The 20,066-nt window shown below is 40.9% G+C and overlaps 1 protein-coding gene across 1 annotated transcript in view; it reads right to left on the bottom strand.

Moving 5' to 3' along the window:
- The window catches only part of ccnd2b (cyclin D2, b), a 16,730-nt gene extending 207 nt beyond the window's left edge, over positions 1 to 16,523 (bottom strand). The window contains exons 1-5 of the mRNA XM_027154116.2: positions 15,998 to 16,523; positions 14,971 to 15,186; positions 7,073 to 7,232; positions 4,109 to 4,257; positions 1 to 2,548 (exon numbers count right to left, since the gene is read on the bottom strand). The exon at positions 1 to 2,548 is cut by the window's left edge and continues 207 nt beyond it. Of these exons, the coding sequence (XP_027009917.1) occupies positions 2,387 to 2,548; positions 4,109 to 4,257; positions 7,073 to 7,232; positions 14,971 to 15,186; positions 15,998 to 16,192 (882 nt within the window). The 5' untranslated portion in view covers positions 16,193 to 16,523 and the 3' untranslated portion in view covers positions 1 to 2,386. The remainder of the gene's footprint in view (positions 2,549 to 4,108; positions 4,258 to 7,072; positions 7,233 to 14,970; positions 15,187 to 15,997) is intronic.
- Positions 16,524 to 20,066: the final 3,543 nt, after the last annotated feature.

Below are 20,066 nucleotides of genomic sequence, written 5' to 3'. Positions count from 1 at the left end.
AAGTCTTTTTATATTATCTTCACTAGATATAGAATTGAATGTGGCCAAACAAAGTATGATAGAGAAAGGTGGAGGAAGAGAAGGTCTGGCAAGACAAACAACTAAGTTTATAACAAAGCTATAAAAAAACAAAAAATAGACAATGTCTTTGCTGAGACAGTGATTTAGGGGAAAATGTCCTTTAGAAGAGAGAAAGTTTAAAAAAAAACTAACAAACAAAACCAAAAAAAGTAAATAAAAATAAGACCTCAGGAATACACACATGTGTAATACGTTGCTCCTATCACAGATGAAACACCAGATCAGGACTGGAATGTGAACAGGCCTCATTGTTGAAAGTCATACATCAGTGACTTTACAAGGCCTGATCTGAGAGCCAAACGTAAAACAAATGACAAGAAAAACGACAGCAGCCAATGCTGCAATACATCTGGCAGCAGGAGCTCCCTGATCAACTTACAATGAAGACATGAAGCAGCAAGCATTCGTGTTTTCCTTAATGCTGTCAAGACGCCAAAAATCGAATTCATAGCAGAAACACAACAGCAGCAGGCGTGCAGAAAGGCCCATGATGGGATGCTGAGCGCTAGCACCTGAAACCCAAGTGGGAACATGCTTCCTGCTTCACCTTCCACTCCAAAGGTCCTTAAAAATCAAGCCAAGCTAGCATACAAAAATAATCCTGTAGTAGCAGCACACAAAGTGGAACGTACGCAGACAATTCCGTCGGTGTAAGACAAAAAAAAAGCTCTTTTTTTTTTTCTTTTAGCAGCATATCGAAAGATGTTCAGAGAGAATCTAATGAAAGGGGAAAAAAATTAAAGAAAAAAAGAAAGAAAAAAAAACTGGAGAGAGAAGCGGATATGGTCTCAAGAATACAGTATTCCTTATATAAGGTAAATATTCTGGAATGTAAATTAACGCATAACAGCATATTAGTACATGGATTTGTCATAAATGTAACTTTTCTTTTTTAAATAAATGTTTGCATAGAAATTGAACTGCAGTAAGTTGATGCATTGTATTGAGGTGAATCAGCAAGGGTGAAATTCAAGTACTGTAAATGCGTAAAAAACAAAAAACAAAAAACAAAACACAAACGTTTACAATAATGAGCTGTTAAGACAGCAACAACGCTAAAAACCACTACAAAAACTACGAGATCAATGTAATAATATGCTATCTAAACCTGCACGGTGCAAATCATTGGAGGAAAAAAAAATGGAGGTTTTACGATTTTAGCACTTTTCGATTGCTACCTTTGGGTAACGCTTACCAGTAAACCCTGCAAGTATACCCAACACGATGGGAAACCAGCCCCAAAACAAACAATAACTTAATAATAATAAAAAAAGAACTAATTAGAAAAAAAATAGGCTCTATTCATTTCCTTGTACATGGTAATAATTCTAGAATAATGAAAAAAGTGCAGTCGGATTTTCCTTTTTTTGCTTTGCGAATTATAATCTTATAATCTAATTTTATACAAACTGCCCAAACTCCCTCCCTGTGCCTCAGCAAGAAATAATCAATAACTGATCCCTTGTGTAAAGTCGGTGGACTTGCTCCAACATTTTTAAACACATTCACTTCTACAGGTTAGACAATGCTACGTTCCTGATGTCCACGTCCTCGAATAGCCTCTTAGTCTCGACACCACTACTGCGATTCCACCATCACACCTTCACTGACTTGCTTTTCCTTTCCCATTGTCGCTCACTTCATCTTTCTCTCAACCTTATTTACTTGCAGGAATCCCACTGAAACTAAACCTAAACCTTCTTCTGAATCTGCAGTGTTGTTCTTTCACCAACGCTAAAAACTTGTAAACGTCCAACCGGACATTAATTGGGAGTTTACTAGGATTCTTCCTTCCTGCTTCCACTAGACAAATGCTCAGTCCTGCCTTCACAGACACACTGCTGTTCTGTGGGGCAGCTTTGGTCTTTAGCTGGTAACAAATTTGGCTGAAAAAATGGTTGTGGGGGATCGACACTCACAGCAGTGCAGCTTTCCTGTTCACTCGAAACGTGGCTAGCGTGCACAATACGCGTCTCCCTCAGATAAACAGAGACAGTCATAAAACAGAATAGGTTTAACACAAAAATAATAATAATAATAATAATAATAATAATAATAATAATAGCAATTTTAGTTTTTCAAGTATACTTGTACATAAGCATAAATTCTCCTTTATTATTCTTCTTCTTATTAATTTATGAAATATTCTGTATTTTACGTACTTCAAACACTACATTAAACTCTGATGTATATAAGAATATATTATTGATTTTTAAAATTATTAGCTATAATAAAGTGGATACGTAAAATTCCTTTTGTTTCCACCAGATCAAGGAATCCTGCTGGTTATGAGCATGTAAAGACATCATAGATTGATGTCGCGCACGTCTGTCGGGGTGCAAGACTGGCTCTGAGGCTCCGCCTCTTTGTTGTTGGCCCTGCCCTCCTGATGCTTGTGCTGCTGGCTTTCTCTGAGGCTGCTGGCCAACAATTGCTCGATCTTCTCCTGGCATGAATTCAGACAATCCTGAAAGGGAGAAAGAGGAGAGCGATGCATTATACCGGGTACATACAAAATAGTACATCCTCGCAAAACTCTCATTCAGAATGGCTTTACGCTCCATGTCCTCTATTGGTTGGATTTAAAAAGTGGAATAGCACTTATGCACATAAATGTGACACCACTAGTTTTGGCAAGACATTGGGAAGCTTTCAAATGGTCAAAAATAATAAACCACACTGCGTGAACTAATTTAAAAGACACGTTCGAGGTGTTTGTTTTGTTAGCCCCGCCTCCTATTAAACTACGTAAGCAAAGACATGCGTGTTGAGAGCATGAAGTGGCCTATATTTCCCACTTGTCTTTTCAGGAATAAGTGCATCATCCGGCTTCAGGAAGTGCACGTTTTCTTCTTGTTGGAGTTTTCAGAGTGAACACAATTATACAAAATTTGAACAAAATTATACTCTTTCTCTCAGGAGCATTTCTGTACTACTGACTACGTCTACCTGGGCCTGAAGTCTGATGTCAGGCTTCAGCAGGTTTTTTGATTCCAAGCTGAAACCTTGTGGCTCTGAAAGCGAAAAGGTCCAATGTACAGTTTCTTTATAAGGTAACACAACATTGGAAAAATTGAGGCATGGAAGGGTGTGTGTGTGTGTATGTGTGTGTGTGTTTCGGTGAGCCATAAGCCTTAGCCATGAGAAGTGGAGGCCTATGTCTGGCCACAAGAATGTAAGTCGGCACACACATTCCTCCATCACTACTCACACACACACACACACATACACACACACACCAAGAAGCAAGCAATTTACCTCCAAGCCCACACACACACACACACACACACACACACACACACACACACACACACACACAACTTTACAGCTGCCAACTAAAGCTGCAGCCAAACCCTACAGGCTCTCATCATGAAATGTAAATAGCTTCAATATGCAACTAGTGGAAACACCAACAGTCACCAAACATTGCACAAACATCAGAGTTGTATTTCAGAGTTTTCTGGAATGGCAGAACTTATATCACAGCAAATTCTTGAGTTTGTGCTTCTTTGGTTCGGAGCCTAAGATCAAGTGAAGAAACCAGAAGAAAGTCGGCACATGAACTGATTTATTCAGCTTTAGAGTAGCTTGGTAAAGATCAGCGTTTGTTCATAAGCAGCTAAAGTTTGTGACCATCTAAAACTAAAATTCTGTAAGGTTATGCAACCAAGGGAAAAACTCCTCACACCGACCATTAAAAATGAAGAGACAAATGGAGGTAAGCCCAAGCCCAAGCACTCTTGACTATGTCAAGAGTATTTCTCTTTTATAAGAGAGAGAGAGACAGAGAGAGAGAGACAGAGAGACGACGACAGAGAGAGAGACAGACAGAGAGAGAGGGAAAGAGAGACAGACAGAGAGAAATGGAGAGAGAGACGGAGAGGTAGAGAGAGAGACAGAGGGAGAGATGGAGAGAGACGGAGAGAGACAGATGCAGAGAGATTCAGAGACAGAGAGAGAGGGAGAGAGAGGGAGACAGAGAGAGAGATGGAGAGGGAGAGAGAGAAAGAGACAGAGACACACTTACTACTTCAGTATGGGTGATTTTGGCCAGCAGTTCAGTCACGCTCTCCCCACAAACACTGCTCCCCGTGCAGTTGATCTGAAGTCCGCACACCGCCGCGCTGATGCTCCCCGTGGCGATCATGGAGGGAGGGTACATCGTAAAGCTGTGATCTGAAAAGAGAGGTTCATCAGAGAGCATGAAACAGAGCACGCAAGGCAAGCAATCCTTCCACCTGTGACTTGACAAAGCTCCCTTCAGGCAAACAACTAGGCTAATAACCTCCAGTCGGAGTGATGCGAGAGGGCAGGGAGACTGACGGCTTTAGACTTGATCGCTTTCCAGAATTTCTCACATCTGCTCCCAATTCAGCTGAGAACCCCAACCTGACTTGCACATCTCCACATCATTGCCTTTAGTCAAAGATGCAGCTGTAATTAGAAAAACAGAGAGTAGAGCCTTCGCCTGTCCACCTCCGCCCTCACACATATTTGAAGGGTTTTCTTTCTGTCATCTGTTCAGCTTTAAACAGACAGACGCTGGGAAAACCGAAGACAAACGCTAGCTACATCACTACCCTTTACCTTTATACGTCGAATTTAAACCGAGTTTAAGTTACAAATCGGCGTTACTTTTCTCAGAAGCCATGGAGGATGTGATGGACGGGCTTAAATAAACACACAGAATAAGACAGCTGTGCCGTGGGCTGCGACTCATGCCATGAGAACTTCATATCCAAACACGAAAAGAAAAACCCCAAACATTTACATTTACTCCCAACGGCAGTGAAGCGGCTCTTTGCTGTGGCCGTCTCTCACTCGGTTTATAGGCTTTATGAATAGACGCGGGCCTGCAGGAACACACCCAAAGCAGGAAACTATTCCCACTGACACAAAAATAAGATAAGGCCTCCAGAAAAAGGCTGACTTCCCTACTCGTCTTAGACGGGCTGTATAAAGGAGAGCGACCCTCAGTTTTCTGCTGCCATATTAGGGAAAAAATATTTAAGTGTTTAGAGTTACTGCATGGATCCATGCAGCACAAGCCAAGCTGTGCAATCTTTTTGCTTTTCTTTTGCAACTGGATGTACAACCCTGACAGTATATACATTATGAACTAAAAGCCTACAGGTCTATTACCCTCATGACACCAGATGCATGATACAATGCTTCATTCACAACCAGGAGATGTCACATTTTTGTGGAAGCTGCTGTTCACATAAAGCATGAGATAAGAAACAAACAATGCTCTGTTTCACGTCGACAAACAAATCTGCTGCAGCCGGTTTTTCCACCACCCCCTAAACTTCTGGCTTGGTAACTGAACACGCCAAACAATACTACTAATAATAATAAGGGACCTGCATCTGCAAAGAGAACTGAATGTATAGATCATGGTTAAAATTATTAATGAAGACTATATTCTCAGTCAGCTGGTTTAAAGTGACCAAGAACAACAGCAGCACAGCAGTGTGGATAATACAGTCTAATTGTTAGGGGTGAAATGAAATATTAGGACCTGATGACTAATGTGATGATGTTCACTGCGGAAATCAGCAATCAATAAGGGAAGCGTCTAATGCAGTTGCACTGCTTGACCACCAGAGGGCCCATTCCCATAGTGCTAAAGCATACAGATACTCTCTGGTCACATGGAGAGCCTCCATCCAGCATTAAGCAGCTACACTTGGGAAGTGACCAATAATTCTTGATTATAGCGACCGACACACATTATTGGTTATACGGTTACACAATCGCGTTATAACCATTAAAAAAATGAAATGGAGGTCGGGAGATCAAATACGGATATGGCCATTTTAGCCGACTTTGGAACTCTACAGTATTTCTGTCAAACGTCGTCTCAGGTGCCGCTACAGAAATGATTGGGGTTCAGTTGATCATCCCTCCGTCAAATGTTTTGAAAGAATTCTGAAAGGGATTTACTTTTAGAACTCAGCAAACCTTCAGAACAACATTAAATTTTTTTTTTTATCTATTCAGCTTCATACAAACAAAACTGCAAACTGTTCTGCTTAGGATGTTGAAATAAAAGTCTTGACTCTTGAGCATTAGGAAGAAGATTCTCAGGTCTGATTAAACAGAAAATGAACTTTAAATAGAACCCCAAAGTGCTGTGTAAAATAAATAAATAAATAAATCCAGATAACCATCTTCAACTGGAGATACAATCCCTGTGGTGAAGCATGGTGGTGGCAGCATCATACTATGGGGTGCTTCTTGGAATCAGAACTGACAAATGGATGAATGGAGCTAAATACAGATTCTGGGTACTGTTTAAAATATGTTGAATCAAACAGCAAGGCACATATCGTGAACTGAAATCATGACTGTTGTGCATCATGGCAACCCCAGTAATTGCTAAATCCAAATTATTCTCATGTAAACTATATTAATGAATGAATATTTCTTCATGTCTTATTTGTATTATGCGTGTTCCTACTCTTTTTAAAACTGATGGTACAGCTCCTGTTACGACAGAGTGGCTTGGGTATAATCAATGACCTCAATGAACCGAGCTTTGTCCCTGCATAGATCATGTTTTAACTAAACTATGCATCCAGGGTTGGCAAAATAAATAAAAAAATAATTATATATATATATATATATAAAATTACATGTGATTTGTCAGAATATGATATGTGGGGGATGATTGAGCCCCAGGAAACAATTTTCAGAATTTAAATGACTGATTTGTGGCACATTTTAAACCAGAACCAGAAACTGCTCCACTTCTGCACTCTTGTTTTGTCATAAACAGCAATTATACCACCGGTTGTGAGCCCTGGTTTGTGTTAGTTGCACCAGGTATAAACAACTGGTACATACAGTATGACCTGATTTTTGGCTGCACAGGTTGACTGTTTACCAAACTGCCCTTGATCAATTAGGTAACTCTCCAATATACCCAAATGAAGTGCTATTTTCAGGATGTAGAAAATGTCTGTTTGTGTATTTCTACTTGTAGTACCTGTGGCACAAAGGGCAATGAAAGTCTGTGCGTGTTTTCGAATCAGCTTCACTCTGTCCTTAGGTAAGGGGAGCTTGAGCAGGATATGCTCAATGAAGTCGTGAGGTGTGACAGCTGCCAGGTTCCACTTCAATTTTCCCAGAACGATCAGTTCCCAGTTCTGTAAACGAGAGATGACAAAGTTTTAAAATAAATAAAATACGAAAGTTTTATATTGTCTATCCATTTTTAGACATGTATTTTTTGCAAATATATGGAAAACCTAAGGGACCTTCAGGGACGTAGTCAGGACCCTTGGCTGAAGGCACTTGTAGCTGAGCTCAGATACGTCCTGTTTGCTTTCATTAACTCAAAATGTCTCTAGAACTGAATTATAATTCACCTCTATCAAATTTAATTGACTATAAATCATTTATATCATTTCAATACACACACCTGTGAGTACAATTTACAGTGCAAGGTCAAACCAAAAACAAAGCATTGAAGCCCAAGGACCTCGGGAGCCAAAATATGTTGAGAAATAAGTCAGGGCAAAGGCATAAACCTGTTTGTAAAGATTTGAATGGTTTCACTAAGTTCCAACATTGTGGGATAGTTGAAGTTTGTAACAACCAGGACTCTTAAACTTTGTCCACCCCCAAACACTCAGTGTCTACAGTAAGTACCCTGCTCGAACAGAGCTTCAGAAATCCAGCACAGATATATGAGAACCTGCCAGAACCACCAACTCAGACATACTCAGTCATTCAAGGCTTTATGGTAGAGTGGCTATATAAGGAAGACACTCCTAAGTGAAAGGTAGAGGGCATGCACTTAAATGACTCCGAAAACATTAGGAAAAAGATTCAGTGAAGCATAATGGTAGCATTGTACTACACTAAGGGATACTTCACAGCATCAGGGTCAGAATGGACAAATGGATGAATGGAGCTAAATACAGAGAGGTCCATGAAGATATCCTGGGAAGGCGGGGGGAGAGGTTTAACTTTCACCAGCAACCCAAAACATACAGCCCGTGCTGCTAGAGTGGTTCTGGACAAGTCTCTGTCTGTCCTTGAGTGGCTAAGACAAATCTCAGACCAAAACTATACAGAACATACTTAGAAGTAAATAAATGAAGTAAAACTGCTATTAAAAAATAAAAGTTACATTTGTAAATATAATCTATACGTCTATGGGGTTTTTTTACACCTGGTCACTTCATGCGTTTTCTGTGAACAGATAGCAATCCGATCGTAAAAAGACCAGGTGTAAATTCCCTCCGAAACAGTTTCGAGACGGATATAAATCCGATCGCTCAAACCCCTTCAGGAGGTGGTCTGGGACGCGTTTCAGATGAAACTGGACAGGTGTAAATGCATGTGGTTGTTCAAGCTAAACTCCTCCCAAACGGAAGTACGTCACTCGCAGGTGACTCGAACAAACGATCTTTCACCCAGGTGTCTCGTTGGGTTTTAAAACACACTGCTGCCGCCAGCGAAAATGCAGCAAACAGTAAATGCTGTTTTTTGTAGCAACCACATACACCAAAGTGTGTTCGATTTCAATTACCCCGGAAATGAGGTAAAATATATTTGCATTTTGGGCGGGAGTAGAAAGATCGGATTGCAATCCGATTCGCCAAGATGCGTTTATGTGGCCTAATGTAAATAGAACAGTTTTAACAAATCAGATAGCTATGGGATCAGAGGAGGTTTGAATACTTACTGAACCTCCTGTATAATAAAGATTGTAAATCAAATTAGAAGTTTATTTCTTTTGCTCGCTCTGTGGCAGTCAGAACTACGTTTGGGGTTTTAACCCATGAGATTGCACAATGCCACAGTAGGGAACAGACTAAAACATCGCCCGTCTGCTGGCAAGATGATAGTCATTCAGGACAAAAATCTAATACGAACATACTTTGACCATGAAAAAACAAGCTTTTTTTTTTTTTAAGTAGCCATTTGGATGTACCACTGTTAGGCTTAAATAGCACAAACTGAGTAAAGTCATAATCTCAGATAAGCCAATCAGTTTGTATTATTATTTAATATTGTGCAATTCAATTTTATATGCATGGAACTATATTATAAATAAAGCCTGGCAGATCTCGAGTGACCCTACTTGAGGTCAGGTGAGGACAGCGAGGTTGAAAGTTTCCATTCCGTAACCAATCAAACATCTGAAACACAGGCAAATGATGAGGTCAGGACAACAAGCGGTCCAAACCACCTTATTCTAATAATGGCTGAACTAAAACCATGCTCCCCTTCCTCTTGTAACAAACACACTTCCTTCCTACAGGCAGACTTCTGAGAAATTCTCCACAGCTGATATACATGACAGAAACACCCCAAAGCGTGGCAAAGCAGCAGCTTCCGTTTTTTCTTTTTGTTAAGTAGTCAACGGAGGAAGTGCCACTGACCACAGAGGAAGGCACTCGATGGCCGGTTAGTCATCTCAAAACATATGTGCATCAGTATAAACACTGAGAAGAATGGGTTTATTTTTGAAACTGCTTCTGGATATTTTCTGGCCTCACTACTGTAATAAGCCTGGGCATGCTATTCTTGGATTGCTTACACACTTCAAATTTATGATTCGCAAAGTTAGATCTGATTAACAAGGGCATTCACATCACTATAGCAATCGACTAAACAGTGCATGTTGTGTAACGATGTTTTGAACAGCAATTACGAGATGAACTACACTGAACTTGCCTATGTACATTAAGCCCCGCTTCCAGACTCTATACTGGCTGGAGTGGTTTATCAAATGTTCGTTAAATTTCTTAGTACACTAAACCAAATATTACAGCAAGGTATAGGGGTGTAATGATGCATTATAACACAATTCTTAAAGTGATGTGGAAATGTGCAACTTGCATCAAGGAAATTACATCTAAAAGAACTTTCACTGTTTGAACACCAGAGGTCCCAATCTACACAACCCACAGGGTTACATCATACAGCCAACACTCTGGACACATGATCACACCCTTTCGTGGAGAGTCTACACCTTTACTAGGAAATATCTGAACTCGTGAAACTCCAGACCAAAACGACTGACCAGCATTATAGCTTGTGTATGTGGTGAGGCAACCATGTATAACCGTTAAACAAGGCTCTCCAGCACCTTACAAAATGACACCACTACCACAGGGCTGCAATCTACAGCACCAGAGACTGAGGGCGGCCATTTTAACCGACTTTGGAGCTCTATTTCTTACATTTACTTGAACATAAATACAAATAAAAGCATTTCTTTATTTTTAGGATACAGCAAACCTGTAGCATGTTTTGTTTACAATATTAGACCTCTGCTCGTTAAAATTTTTATTTAATTAGTTTGATACATAAATAAACGCACGTGGTTTTGTATTGCTCGTGACTCAGGATTGCTTCTGACAATAAAGTGTAGCTTAAACAGTGTAGCTTAAACCACTACAAACTTCTTATCGAGTTGTTGATGCTCAAATGGTTCAGAACGTTTATGAAGGAATCAGATATCCAATGTCTCCCTCTGCCTCCACAATCGCCACCTTCATTTCGGCAATCAGCACGCACCCAGTGCAGCCAGGTAATCAGTCTGTGCTTCAAAATAAATAAATAAATAAATAAATAAATAAATAAATAAATAAATAAATAAAGACACAAGGTAAAGTCATGAAAAAACTGGCAATGCTTATCCAAGATGGAGGGGATGAACTTATGCATGATTACTTCCTATGAAGATGCATAATTAGCCATGTTGTGCTATGCAGAGTCAAGCTGCATAAAGCTTTCAACTGTTTGACTGGCTGGCTTTTTACCAAAACAATTCAACAAGATTTTCCCCCATTACAAAAAAGGACAGTGACTTGTGAACATCCTTATTAATCATTATGAGCCGGATTTTGTGTATTAGCATGCTAACAACAGCTGAACCACCATTGGATCTGGTTGACGTAGCTTTGTGTGCACGAGTTGGGGAAGAGAAGAGTCAAACTAAACTAAAATAAATAAATAAAAAAAATTTATTTTATTGGGGGGGGGGGCACTTAGTGGTTAGCACGTTCGCCTCACACCTCCAGGGTTGGGGGTTCGATTCCCGCCTCCGCTTTGTGTGTGTGGAGTTTGCATGTCCTCCCCGTGCCTCGGGGGTTTCCTCCGGGTACTCCGGTTTCCTCCCCCGGTCCAAAGACATGCATGGTAGGTTGATTGGCATCTCTGGAAAAATTGTCCGTAGTGTGTGAGTGAATGAGAGTGTGTGTGTGCCCTGTGATGTGTTGGCACTCCGTCCAGGGTGTATCCTGCCTTGATGCCCGATGACGCCTGAGATAGGCACAGGCTCCCCGTGACCTGAGAAGTTCGGATAAGCGGTAGAAAATGAATGAATGAATAAATATTGGTTCAACCATTACTATTCCGACTATTAGAAACCGTCTCTTGCTAAATAAATACATCTGTACAATCTGGACACTGTGGTTAATGAAGAGTAGGTTTCCACAATATGTCCAAGACTCGTATATGCAAGTGAGCTGTAATTGGGATACAAAGACTATTTAAAAGTATCTGGTAGAATCAAGATTGTGAGCCCCGATGGAGATAGTTGATTAACAGTGATTTTACAGTCTTGCTAAAGATTCTTCACAGCTCATGTTGGATGTTTGGGAGACAAAGTTAGGAGGCCAGATTAAGATGGTTTGGACATGTTCAGAGGAGGGAGAGTGAGTATATTGGTAGGAGAATGTTGGACATGGAGCTGCCAGGCAGGAGGCAAAGAGTAAGGCCAAAGAAGAGGTATATGGGTGTAATTAATGAGGATTTGGTGCAAGTGTTGAGGATGCAGAAGTTAGGGATAGGTGGAGAGAGATGATTCGCTGTGGCGACCCCTGAAGGGAAAAGCCGAAAGAAGAAGACGAACACAGAAATCATGCCCGGATCTGCAGTTTGTTTGTAGTGGGAAATCAGCTTGACTTAATGGACAATCAAACCAACCTGTATAGCAATGCATGATGGAAACTCTGTTACATATGGTAAGCTAATGGTGTGCAACATGAATAATGGGTTAATGTGAGTAAACAAATCATGCCTCTTCGGTTTAAACCCTAGACCAGGTGAACTGAAAAAACATCCTGATGAATTCTTTATGATTCTTTATCAAAACTGAACATTTATAACAACTACAGTTGAAAGGAAAGTCTCTATAAAGTGTACGACCTGCTGACTATCCAGCTTGAGCCATGAACATAAACAGGTGAAATCTGACCAATGAGAGGACAGATTACTCATACGTCATTTACATACACATGCTTTGGAAATCAACCTTCAGCACACTGTCTCAAGTCTCTTACAGCATGTTTTGCACAGGTTCCTTCCATTTTCTCTACCTCTCTAATCTGTTACGTGCTAACAAACAACATTCATTCATTCATTCATTTTTTACCGCTTATCTGAACTTCTCGGGTCACGGGGAGGCTGTGCCTATCTCAGGCGTCATCAGGCATCAAGGCAGGATACACCCTGGACGGAGTGCCAACCCATCACAGAGCACACACACACACACTACGGACAATTTTCCAGAGATGCCAATCAAACTACCATGCATGTCTTTGGACCGGGGGAGGAAACCGGAGTACCCGGAGGAAACCGCCGAGGCACGGGGAGAACATGCAAACTCCACACACACAAGGCGGAGGTGGGAATCGAACCCCCAACCCTGGAGGTCTGAGGCAAACGTGCGCCCTAACAAACAACATGAGGCTACTTATTAGCACCGCGCATGAACTTACACACATTTTCCCGGACTCAACGGATTTCACACACCGCTTTATAAGCACATCAGTTCATGGCATTTGTGCATTCTGATACATGTATTCAAACTGCAGTAAAGACCAAAAATACGGTCTTTTAAAGCGTGACGAGTAATTAAACAGAAGAGGAGTTGAAACAATACAGAAAAGACCTTTTCGATTTGGCAGAAGGATGGGACTGACTGAGTCAGCCTCTCACATTTCCACTGCTCCACTTCACCCACGCACCGTGCAGACACTGCGCTGCCTTATGCACCTCGAAATCTCTGCAAAAGACACTCAGTGGCTTTTCTGTTTCCATTGACACAGCTGCTGCTTTCCTGTCGTCGGCCCAGTATAAAAGGTTATAATCACTAAATACAAAAAAAAGGTGAACTAACCCATGGACAGATTCTACCAAGCCATCAGATTCAATTTGAGTCACTTCCTGTGGATGCTTTAAAACGAAAAAAAAAAAACAGGTCTATTGTTATAGGACATGCAGCCTCTCATTTTCCCATTACATCTCTGCGCTTGTGGTCTGCTCTCATTTACGGACACAATACATTGGTTTCCCTTTTTAATGTGCAATTCCAACAAAATCAGTTCTTCGGTTCACGTTCTCACTGCAGGCTCTGTACAACTGAAAAGTCTGTGGTGAATCTGAAGACCACACATTGCCTACACAGTAGTATTCATGTCCTCCATGATTTCACAGAGAGGTTTTTTTTGTGATAGTTGCGGCTTAAAATGCTTTTGGAGATTTTTTCTTTTTGTTATTTGTGGAAAACTACTTGAATTGGTGAAATTGCAAGCAGAGGGTTCTTCTTTTAGACACATCTCTAGACACACATTCCTATGAGAGCTTTAGCAAACATGTAAATAGAAGTGCGATTTGGATGAATGTGTGTTGCGATGCCATCACACGACGTAGACCCAAATCCGTTATATAGAGAGAACATGCTATAAAAACAGGTATGTAATAATGTAACAGTGACGTGTCCAGGATCGGAACATTCGGGAACTGGGTGTTATTACTTTTGCTGTCTGTCTACAACTTTGCACATGTTCGTAGAGGATGATGTTAAATGAGAGCAAAAGGGTAAATATTAATGAGGTCAGAAAGGGCACACACACACACACACACACACACACACACACACACACACACACACACACACACACACAAAACTAACAGGCAAGCCTAGTTTTGTCAAGCCGCATTCCTCTGCCCGGACGTTCAATAAGTTGTTCACATCACCATAGCAATGGCAGCAAAACAGTGCATGGTATTCGAATAATATCTTTTAATAGGTAGAGCGAGGACCTGTGAAACGAGCACATAAAATGGTATCTCAAGCACGGTGTTGTGAGAGGCTTTTATGGGCAAGTGTACTTCTGGATATGCACGTGAACTAACTGAGGTTTACACTGGAGGCCTTTTTTATACCCAGCTGCATTATGGGAACAGCATGTCTTGATTAATCTCACTACACCAGCACAACAGTGTAGTCAGGAACGTGTTTATCCAAATTTTAAACTTGTTTGTGACTTTTCACAAATGAGGTCCAGACCTTAACTAGCTCAATTTTTAAAATGTCTCGAGCAGGACCGTAGGCTCTGCATTAGGGCTGTGTGAGGTGATGCATATTGTAAGACCACAGAAATTGAGTCAGGCAGCAATGTCACAAAAGCTGCTAGTGGTCTGCTGTGAAGAAAGATGGATGGATGGATGGATGGATGGATGGATAGATAGATAGATAGAACGGGGAAAAAAACAAGCACAGATGAGCGGGAAACTCCAATACAATCAACCCAACTAACGGATGAAGAAATCGGGGTGGTCATTTGGAGACGGTCCTCAGAAAGGAGCCATTTGTTAAGTATGCTGCAGTAGATTATTTGCATAGATTATTTTATCAAGCATTGTAGAGAAAACATTATTCTGATTAGAAGATAACACAAGTCCCAGCTCTACCATACAGTGGAAAAGGGGCTAGTGTCAAAAACACTTTAGATTAAGACTCCAGGATTTCGCAAACTCAGCAATATTCAGAGAAATTTAAAAACAATAGCACAGGATTTACATAGATTACGGTCAAAACATGAGAGACAAGACTATACATACAACACCAGGTCTTACCAGCAGCTCTTGTGAAGTGATGGAGTTGTCCGTGTGAAAACAGAGTTTTTTGGCGGAGATGGGATGGGACGATATCAATTTGGACGCAAGGAAAACGCAGACGGCACCAAGAAGCTGCAGACACGACTTTTTGGTTGGCATGGCAGAAAGAAATCGGTCCAGGTAATTGACAGCCAGAGGAAAAACTTCTTCCTCACACTCCTCTTCTTCACAAACCTGTGGAAACAAGGAACACAGTGTCTGTCAAAACTAACCGAAACACTCATTCATTTCCACTAATTATGTGTCGGGCTTCTACAAAATCCTCCACAATGAAAAACATAAACAGCTCTCTGCTAATCTGCCAAGTGGTCATGTTGAATGTTGTTCTTGACTGAAGACAATTCATTTATGACTCAGCATAGGAAGTTATGGAGTCGAACAAAACCACAAAGCTGTAAACACACACACAGCCGCTTTAGTGCTTTAAGTTGAAAAGGATTTTAAAGAAAGGAAATTGCCTGACGTTACACCAGCGACTGAGGAAGAGGCTAGAGGTGTATGTTTTATAAATGCAGTAAAAACTCAGTTTTAAAAGCTTACTCAACACACTAAGCATAACTTTAGGACATTTCATCCCTTCTGTATGATGTTGTAAGCTTCTGCTTGAAATATTAGAGATTCAATGACATTACTATATACATTATATACATTACTATACATTTAATATTTTCCTTTTTTTTTTTTGCAGGATTAGTTCTTCAACAGTTATGTGTTTACTACCACTGAGAATACTATTATTCCTCTCTCCCCTATTCATGTCAATCTTCACAAAGCTCCGCCCTCAGGAACTTAATTGGCCTGTAGATAGTGTATAAAACGAGTGACAGGGGGTGACAGTGAGCTTGTGTTACTGTAACACTACAAATAAGGTTTTAAAAAAAAAGTTAAAGAAGAACAAAAAAACAGTTACACCTTTAACTATCAAAACGGTCTCTCATGCATGTACCATGGCACCATTTAGTGAGTTAAAAATCCAACCACCAACCTCCAACATCCAAGTGGCGACTATCCTCCTCATGTAAGGCTGTACTTCTTTCTGCACGCACTGGAAATAAGAAGCTTGTGGGAGAAACGCTTCCTCGACCGTCAGGAGGTTCTGCAGCACTCTGTCGTCGCTGTAAACGCTGGGGTCCAGCAGAGCCTTGACGACGAGTTCCTTTTCGTGGCACAACAACTCCATGTTTAGTTTACCTTCCTATCAAAGTGACTGCGGCAGGGGGACGAAAAGAAAGAAGAAGAAGAGAGAAACAGACTCTTTAAAACCAAGCATCAGGGTCTCTACATCATCCACAACTTCTCCCTCTCTGGGCCTTTCCCTCCGTCTCCAACACTGTGCCGCGCGCGCATTAAGAGCGGACCAGCAGCGCACAGACACGCACACGCACAAGCTCCCCACCACAGTGGGCCATCACTTGCATGTAGAACCTCTTAACCACTTCACGACCACCCAGTAGGCGAGGCAGTTCTGCCCCTACTTTCCGCCCTTCCTTCTCTGCTCTGCTTAACTTCTCCAAAATACAAAAAAAAAACTTGTTGCGCATGCGCGTCGACTATCCTAAGCGCTTCCGGTCAAAATTATAGGCACTGTAACAGGCAGTCTTTAGTACTTATCGTTGTTATTATTAACAGCGCCTATTAACACCATTAAATCTTAGAGAGAAGTATTCTACAAAGTAGCTTTCCCATGTATTGTGAATCTTAAATTTGCAGGGGGGGGGGTTAGGAAGATAAACTTTTGTCTCATTGATTGATTGGTTCTACTACAGCTATTTTTTCCCCCAAAAAATATTTTGTTTAATAACAAAAACCTTTACTTAATACCAAAAGCAAAAAAACAAACAAACAAAAAACAATAAGGTTTCATGTGTTTGTGCTAAAAAAAGATGAGAGCTTAGCCGAAGCAGCATGTGGCTCCATCTTCTGTGTTGTTTAGCTGTTTTCCAACAAAGAACTGAACTGAAGAAAACTTCTAATCCTAGATTTTCATTTCACACACTACCTTGCGATGGGCTTTACGCATGGCCGTCATCACGGATGTATGCTACGTTGGGACCATGAGTGTTTCTCTCATGTTTATTTGTGTTTATCTGATCATACAACTAAGTGCAGAAGTTTTCTTATGCATAAGACAAATATATTCAAAGCCATTACCAGGATCAACATTTTGCTTTCTCAAAAACACACAGACGAAGCATGGAATCATGTCTATGCATAAGTAATTATCCACATACAATCCTTAATAATATAAACCTATTACCAACACCACTAAACCTAAGCAATCTGCAAGGAGTCATGTCATTTACTCGTTATTGGGGGCATCAGAAAATCTTGGTATCCACACAGTCAAGCAAAAATAACCCAAAGAATGCAGATTGCTTACAGCTGAGATGACAGTTATACCCAGGTCACAAAGCAAAGGGAGTAAAGTGGATGAGTGTTGCCTGGTGATAGCACCTGAGAGAATTTTTACAATGTCCTCCCTCCTGCCTTCAGCATTAGGATTCCTTCTGTACCGTCTAAAGGCCTTACATCATATTTGTCAAAGAAAGCACACAGATTATGGTATATGGTTTGATTCAGTCTATGAAGGAAATTTCAATTTTGCAATGACATAAATTAACGCAGAATCAGAACAAGTTTTACGAGGAGTATGCAATTTTTCTAAATTACTAAAGATTGTCTGCACATTTGGCCTAAGACATGTCATATGATTTCTCACAACACACATTCTGACCAAGCATGCGTAGAATGTGTGTGGAACATGTGTACAGCTCTCATAGAAAGTCATTACAGATGTATCTTCACTGCTAGGAGTTTAAAAGAAGAATCCTGTGCTTGTGATTTCACCGTTTTCAAGTATCAAGTAATGCAAAATAAAGCACAAAAAACTCTGATTTCTAGCAATTTAGTTGCCATCCTCTAAAAAACTCAAAAACTCAAACTCAGCTGATAATTCAAACTACTCATTTTTACTCCTTACACAAGAAAACTGATGACTCACTAATGTGAACACACACATTCAGAAATTTGCTAAACTCACTGTAAACATTTCCGACTTGCTAAAGGTCACGGTAAGGGGCAAATTTTGCAATGTTGAATTTCCTCTTGTCTTTCACATGAGAGAGAGTGAAATTGTTTTTTAAAGTAAAACGCAAGCACTTTATTGGTTATTTATACGGTATCACTTCTCTCGTTTCTTTCAAAAATTCTTGAACACATTGTCTATAATCAACTGTCGTTCTATCTCTCACAGAACAACCTCCAAGATCCCAACCAGTCTGGCTTTAAAGCAGCTCATTCCACAGAGACAGCCCTTTTGGAGGTCTCTGAGAAACTACATGCTGCTAGATCAGCCAAACTGTCATCTGTCCTTATCCTCCTTGACCTTTCAGCAGCGTTCTCTTATCCACCCTTAGGAGTCTTGGGATTTGCGGATCAGCTTGGGAATGGTTCGCTTCCTACCTGGAAGGACGCTCATATCAGGTAACATGGAGGGGAGTGACATCTGCTCCATGCAGACTCTCCACAGGCGTCCCACAGGGCTCAGTACTTGGTCCTCTACGTTTCTCCCTGTATACTCACTCTCTTTGTGAAGTTATTTCCTCACATGGGTTCTCTTACCAATGCTATGCTGATGATTCACAACTTATCTTCTCTTTCCCACCCTCAGATACCACAGCTTCTGATCGGATCTCAGCATGTCTGGCAGAAATATCATCATGGATGACTGCTCATCAGTTAAAGCTCAATCCTAGCAAAACTGAACTGCTGTTTATTGAGGTAACCATGGTCAATCATCTGTCCTTTTCCTCTCATGTTGCTAATGTGACTCGCTCATGTCGGTTTCTTCTCTACAACATTAGAAGGATTCTGCCATTTTTGTCTACACAGGCTGCTCGGGTACTTTGTACAGTATTTGTCATTTCTAGACTGGATTACTGCAACGCACTGCAAGGTCTACCTACTGTATGAACGCAATCTGTCCTCTGCAAATGATCCAAAATGCAGCTGCCCAATACTGCCAAAGTTCTCACATACCACCCTGCTGCTGCGATCTCTCCACTGGCTTCCGGTAGCTGCACGCATCATATTCAAAACACTGATGCTGGCCTACAAAGACAAAAATGGACCAGCTCCCTCTTACCTCAAAGCCCTCATCACTCCTCGCACTGCACCCCGCACCCTCCGATCTACCAGCACTGCTCGACTGGTTCCACCATCTCTCAGGGTAAGAGGCATGTATACTACAAGACTCTTCTCTGTTCTGGCACCAAGGTGGTGGAATGAACTTCCCCTAGAGGTCCGGACAGCTGAGTCACTGGTTATTTTCAAGCGGCAGTTGAAGACCTACTTACTCAGGAAACACTTCAACTAGCACTTCTTTCCTTATCTTCTGCCTTTAATTAAAAAAAAAAAAAAACACTTTTTCATTGTAACTTTGAACAAATGTTTTAAACTCATGGTATCTTATGTAACCTAGTGAGCCAGCATTAATGTATTCAATGCTAGAGATTTAAGCACTTATGTACGTCGCTCTGGATAAGGGCGTCTGCCAAATGCTGCAAATGTAAATGTTGTTTTTATAGAAGCACCATATGTTGCACCTGATAAGCTTTCTCATGATCTTTTATCAGCATATTCTTCAACATACAATATTCTCCAAAATTCTCTCAGATGCTTTTGATCAACACTTAAAAGAAACAGCTAAAACGATTCCAGTGCACTACATGTGTACATCCAAGTGAGGTGGAGCAGCATGGTTTGTAATACATGCTGGAATTATGACACTTAGATAATCACTAGATGCCAATGTCTTTGGACTGGTGGAGGAAACTGGAGTACCCAGAGGAAACCCCTGAAGCACAGGGAGAACATAGAAACTCCACACCCACAGAGGAGGAGACAGGAAATGAACCTTCAACCACTTAGCCTCTGTACCTTGGTATATGTTGTTCCCAGTGTTGTAATGTAACAGAGTACAAATACTTCGTTACCGTACTTAAGTAGAAATGTCACGTATCTGTACTTTACTTCGCTATTTAAATTGATGTCAA

This window comes from Tachysurus fulvidraco, chromosome 19 (assembly GCF_022655615.1).
Source record: "Tachysurus fulvidraco isolate hzauxx_2018 chromosome 19, HZAU_PFXX_2.0, whole genome shotgun sequence".
Classification (NCBI taxonomy): domain Eukaryota; kingdom Metazoa; phylum Chordata; class Actinopteri; order Siluriformes; family Bagridae; genus Tachysurus; species Tachysurus fulvidraco.
The sequence above is the reverse complement of the archived record's forward strand: the minus strand, read 5'-3'. Positions and strand labels throughout refer to the sequence as shown.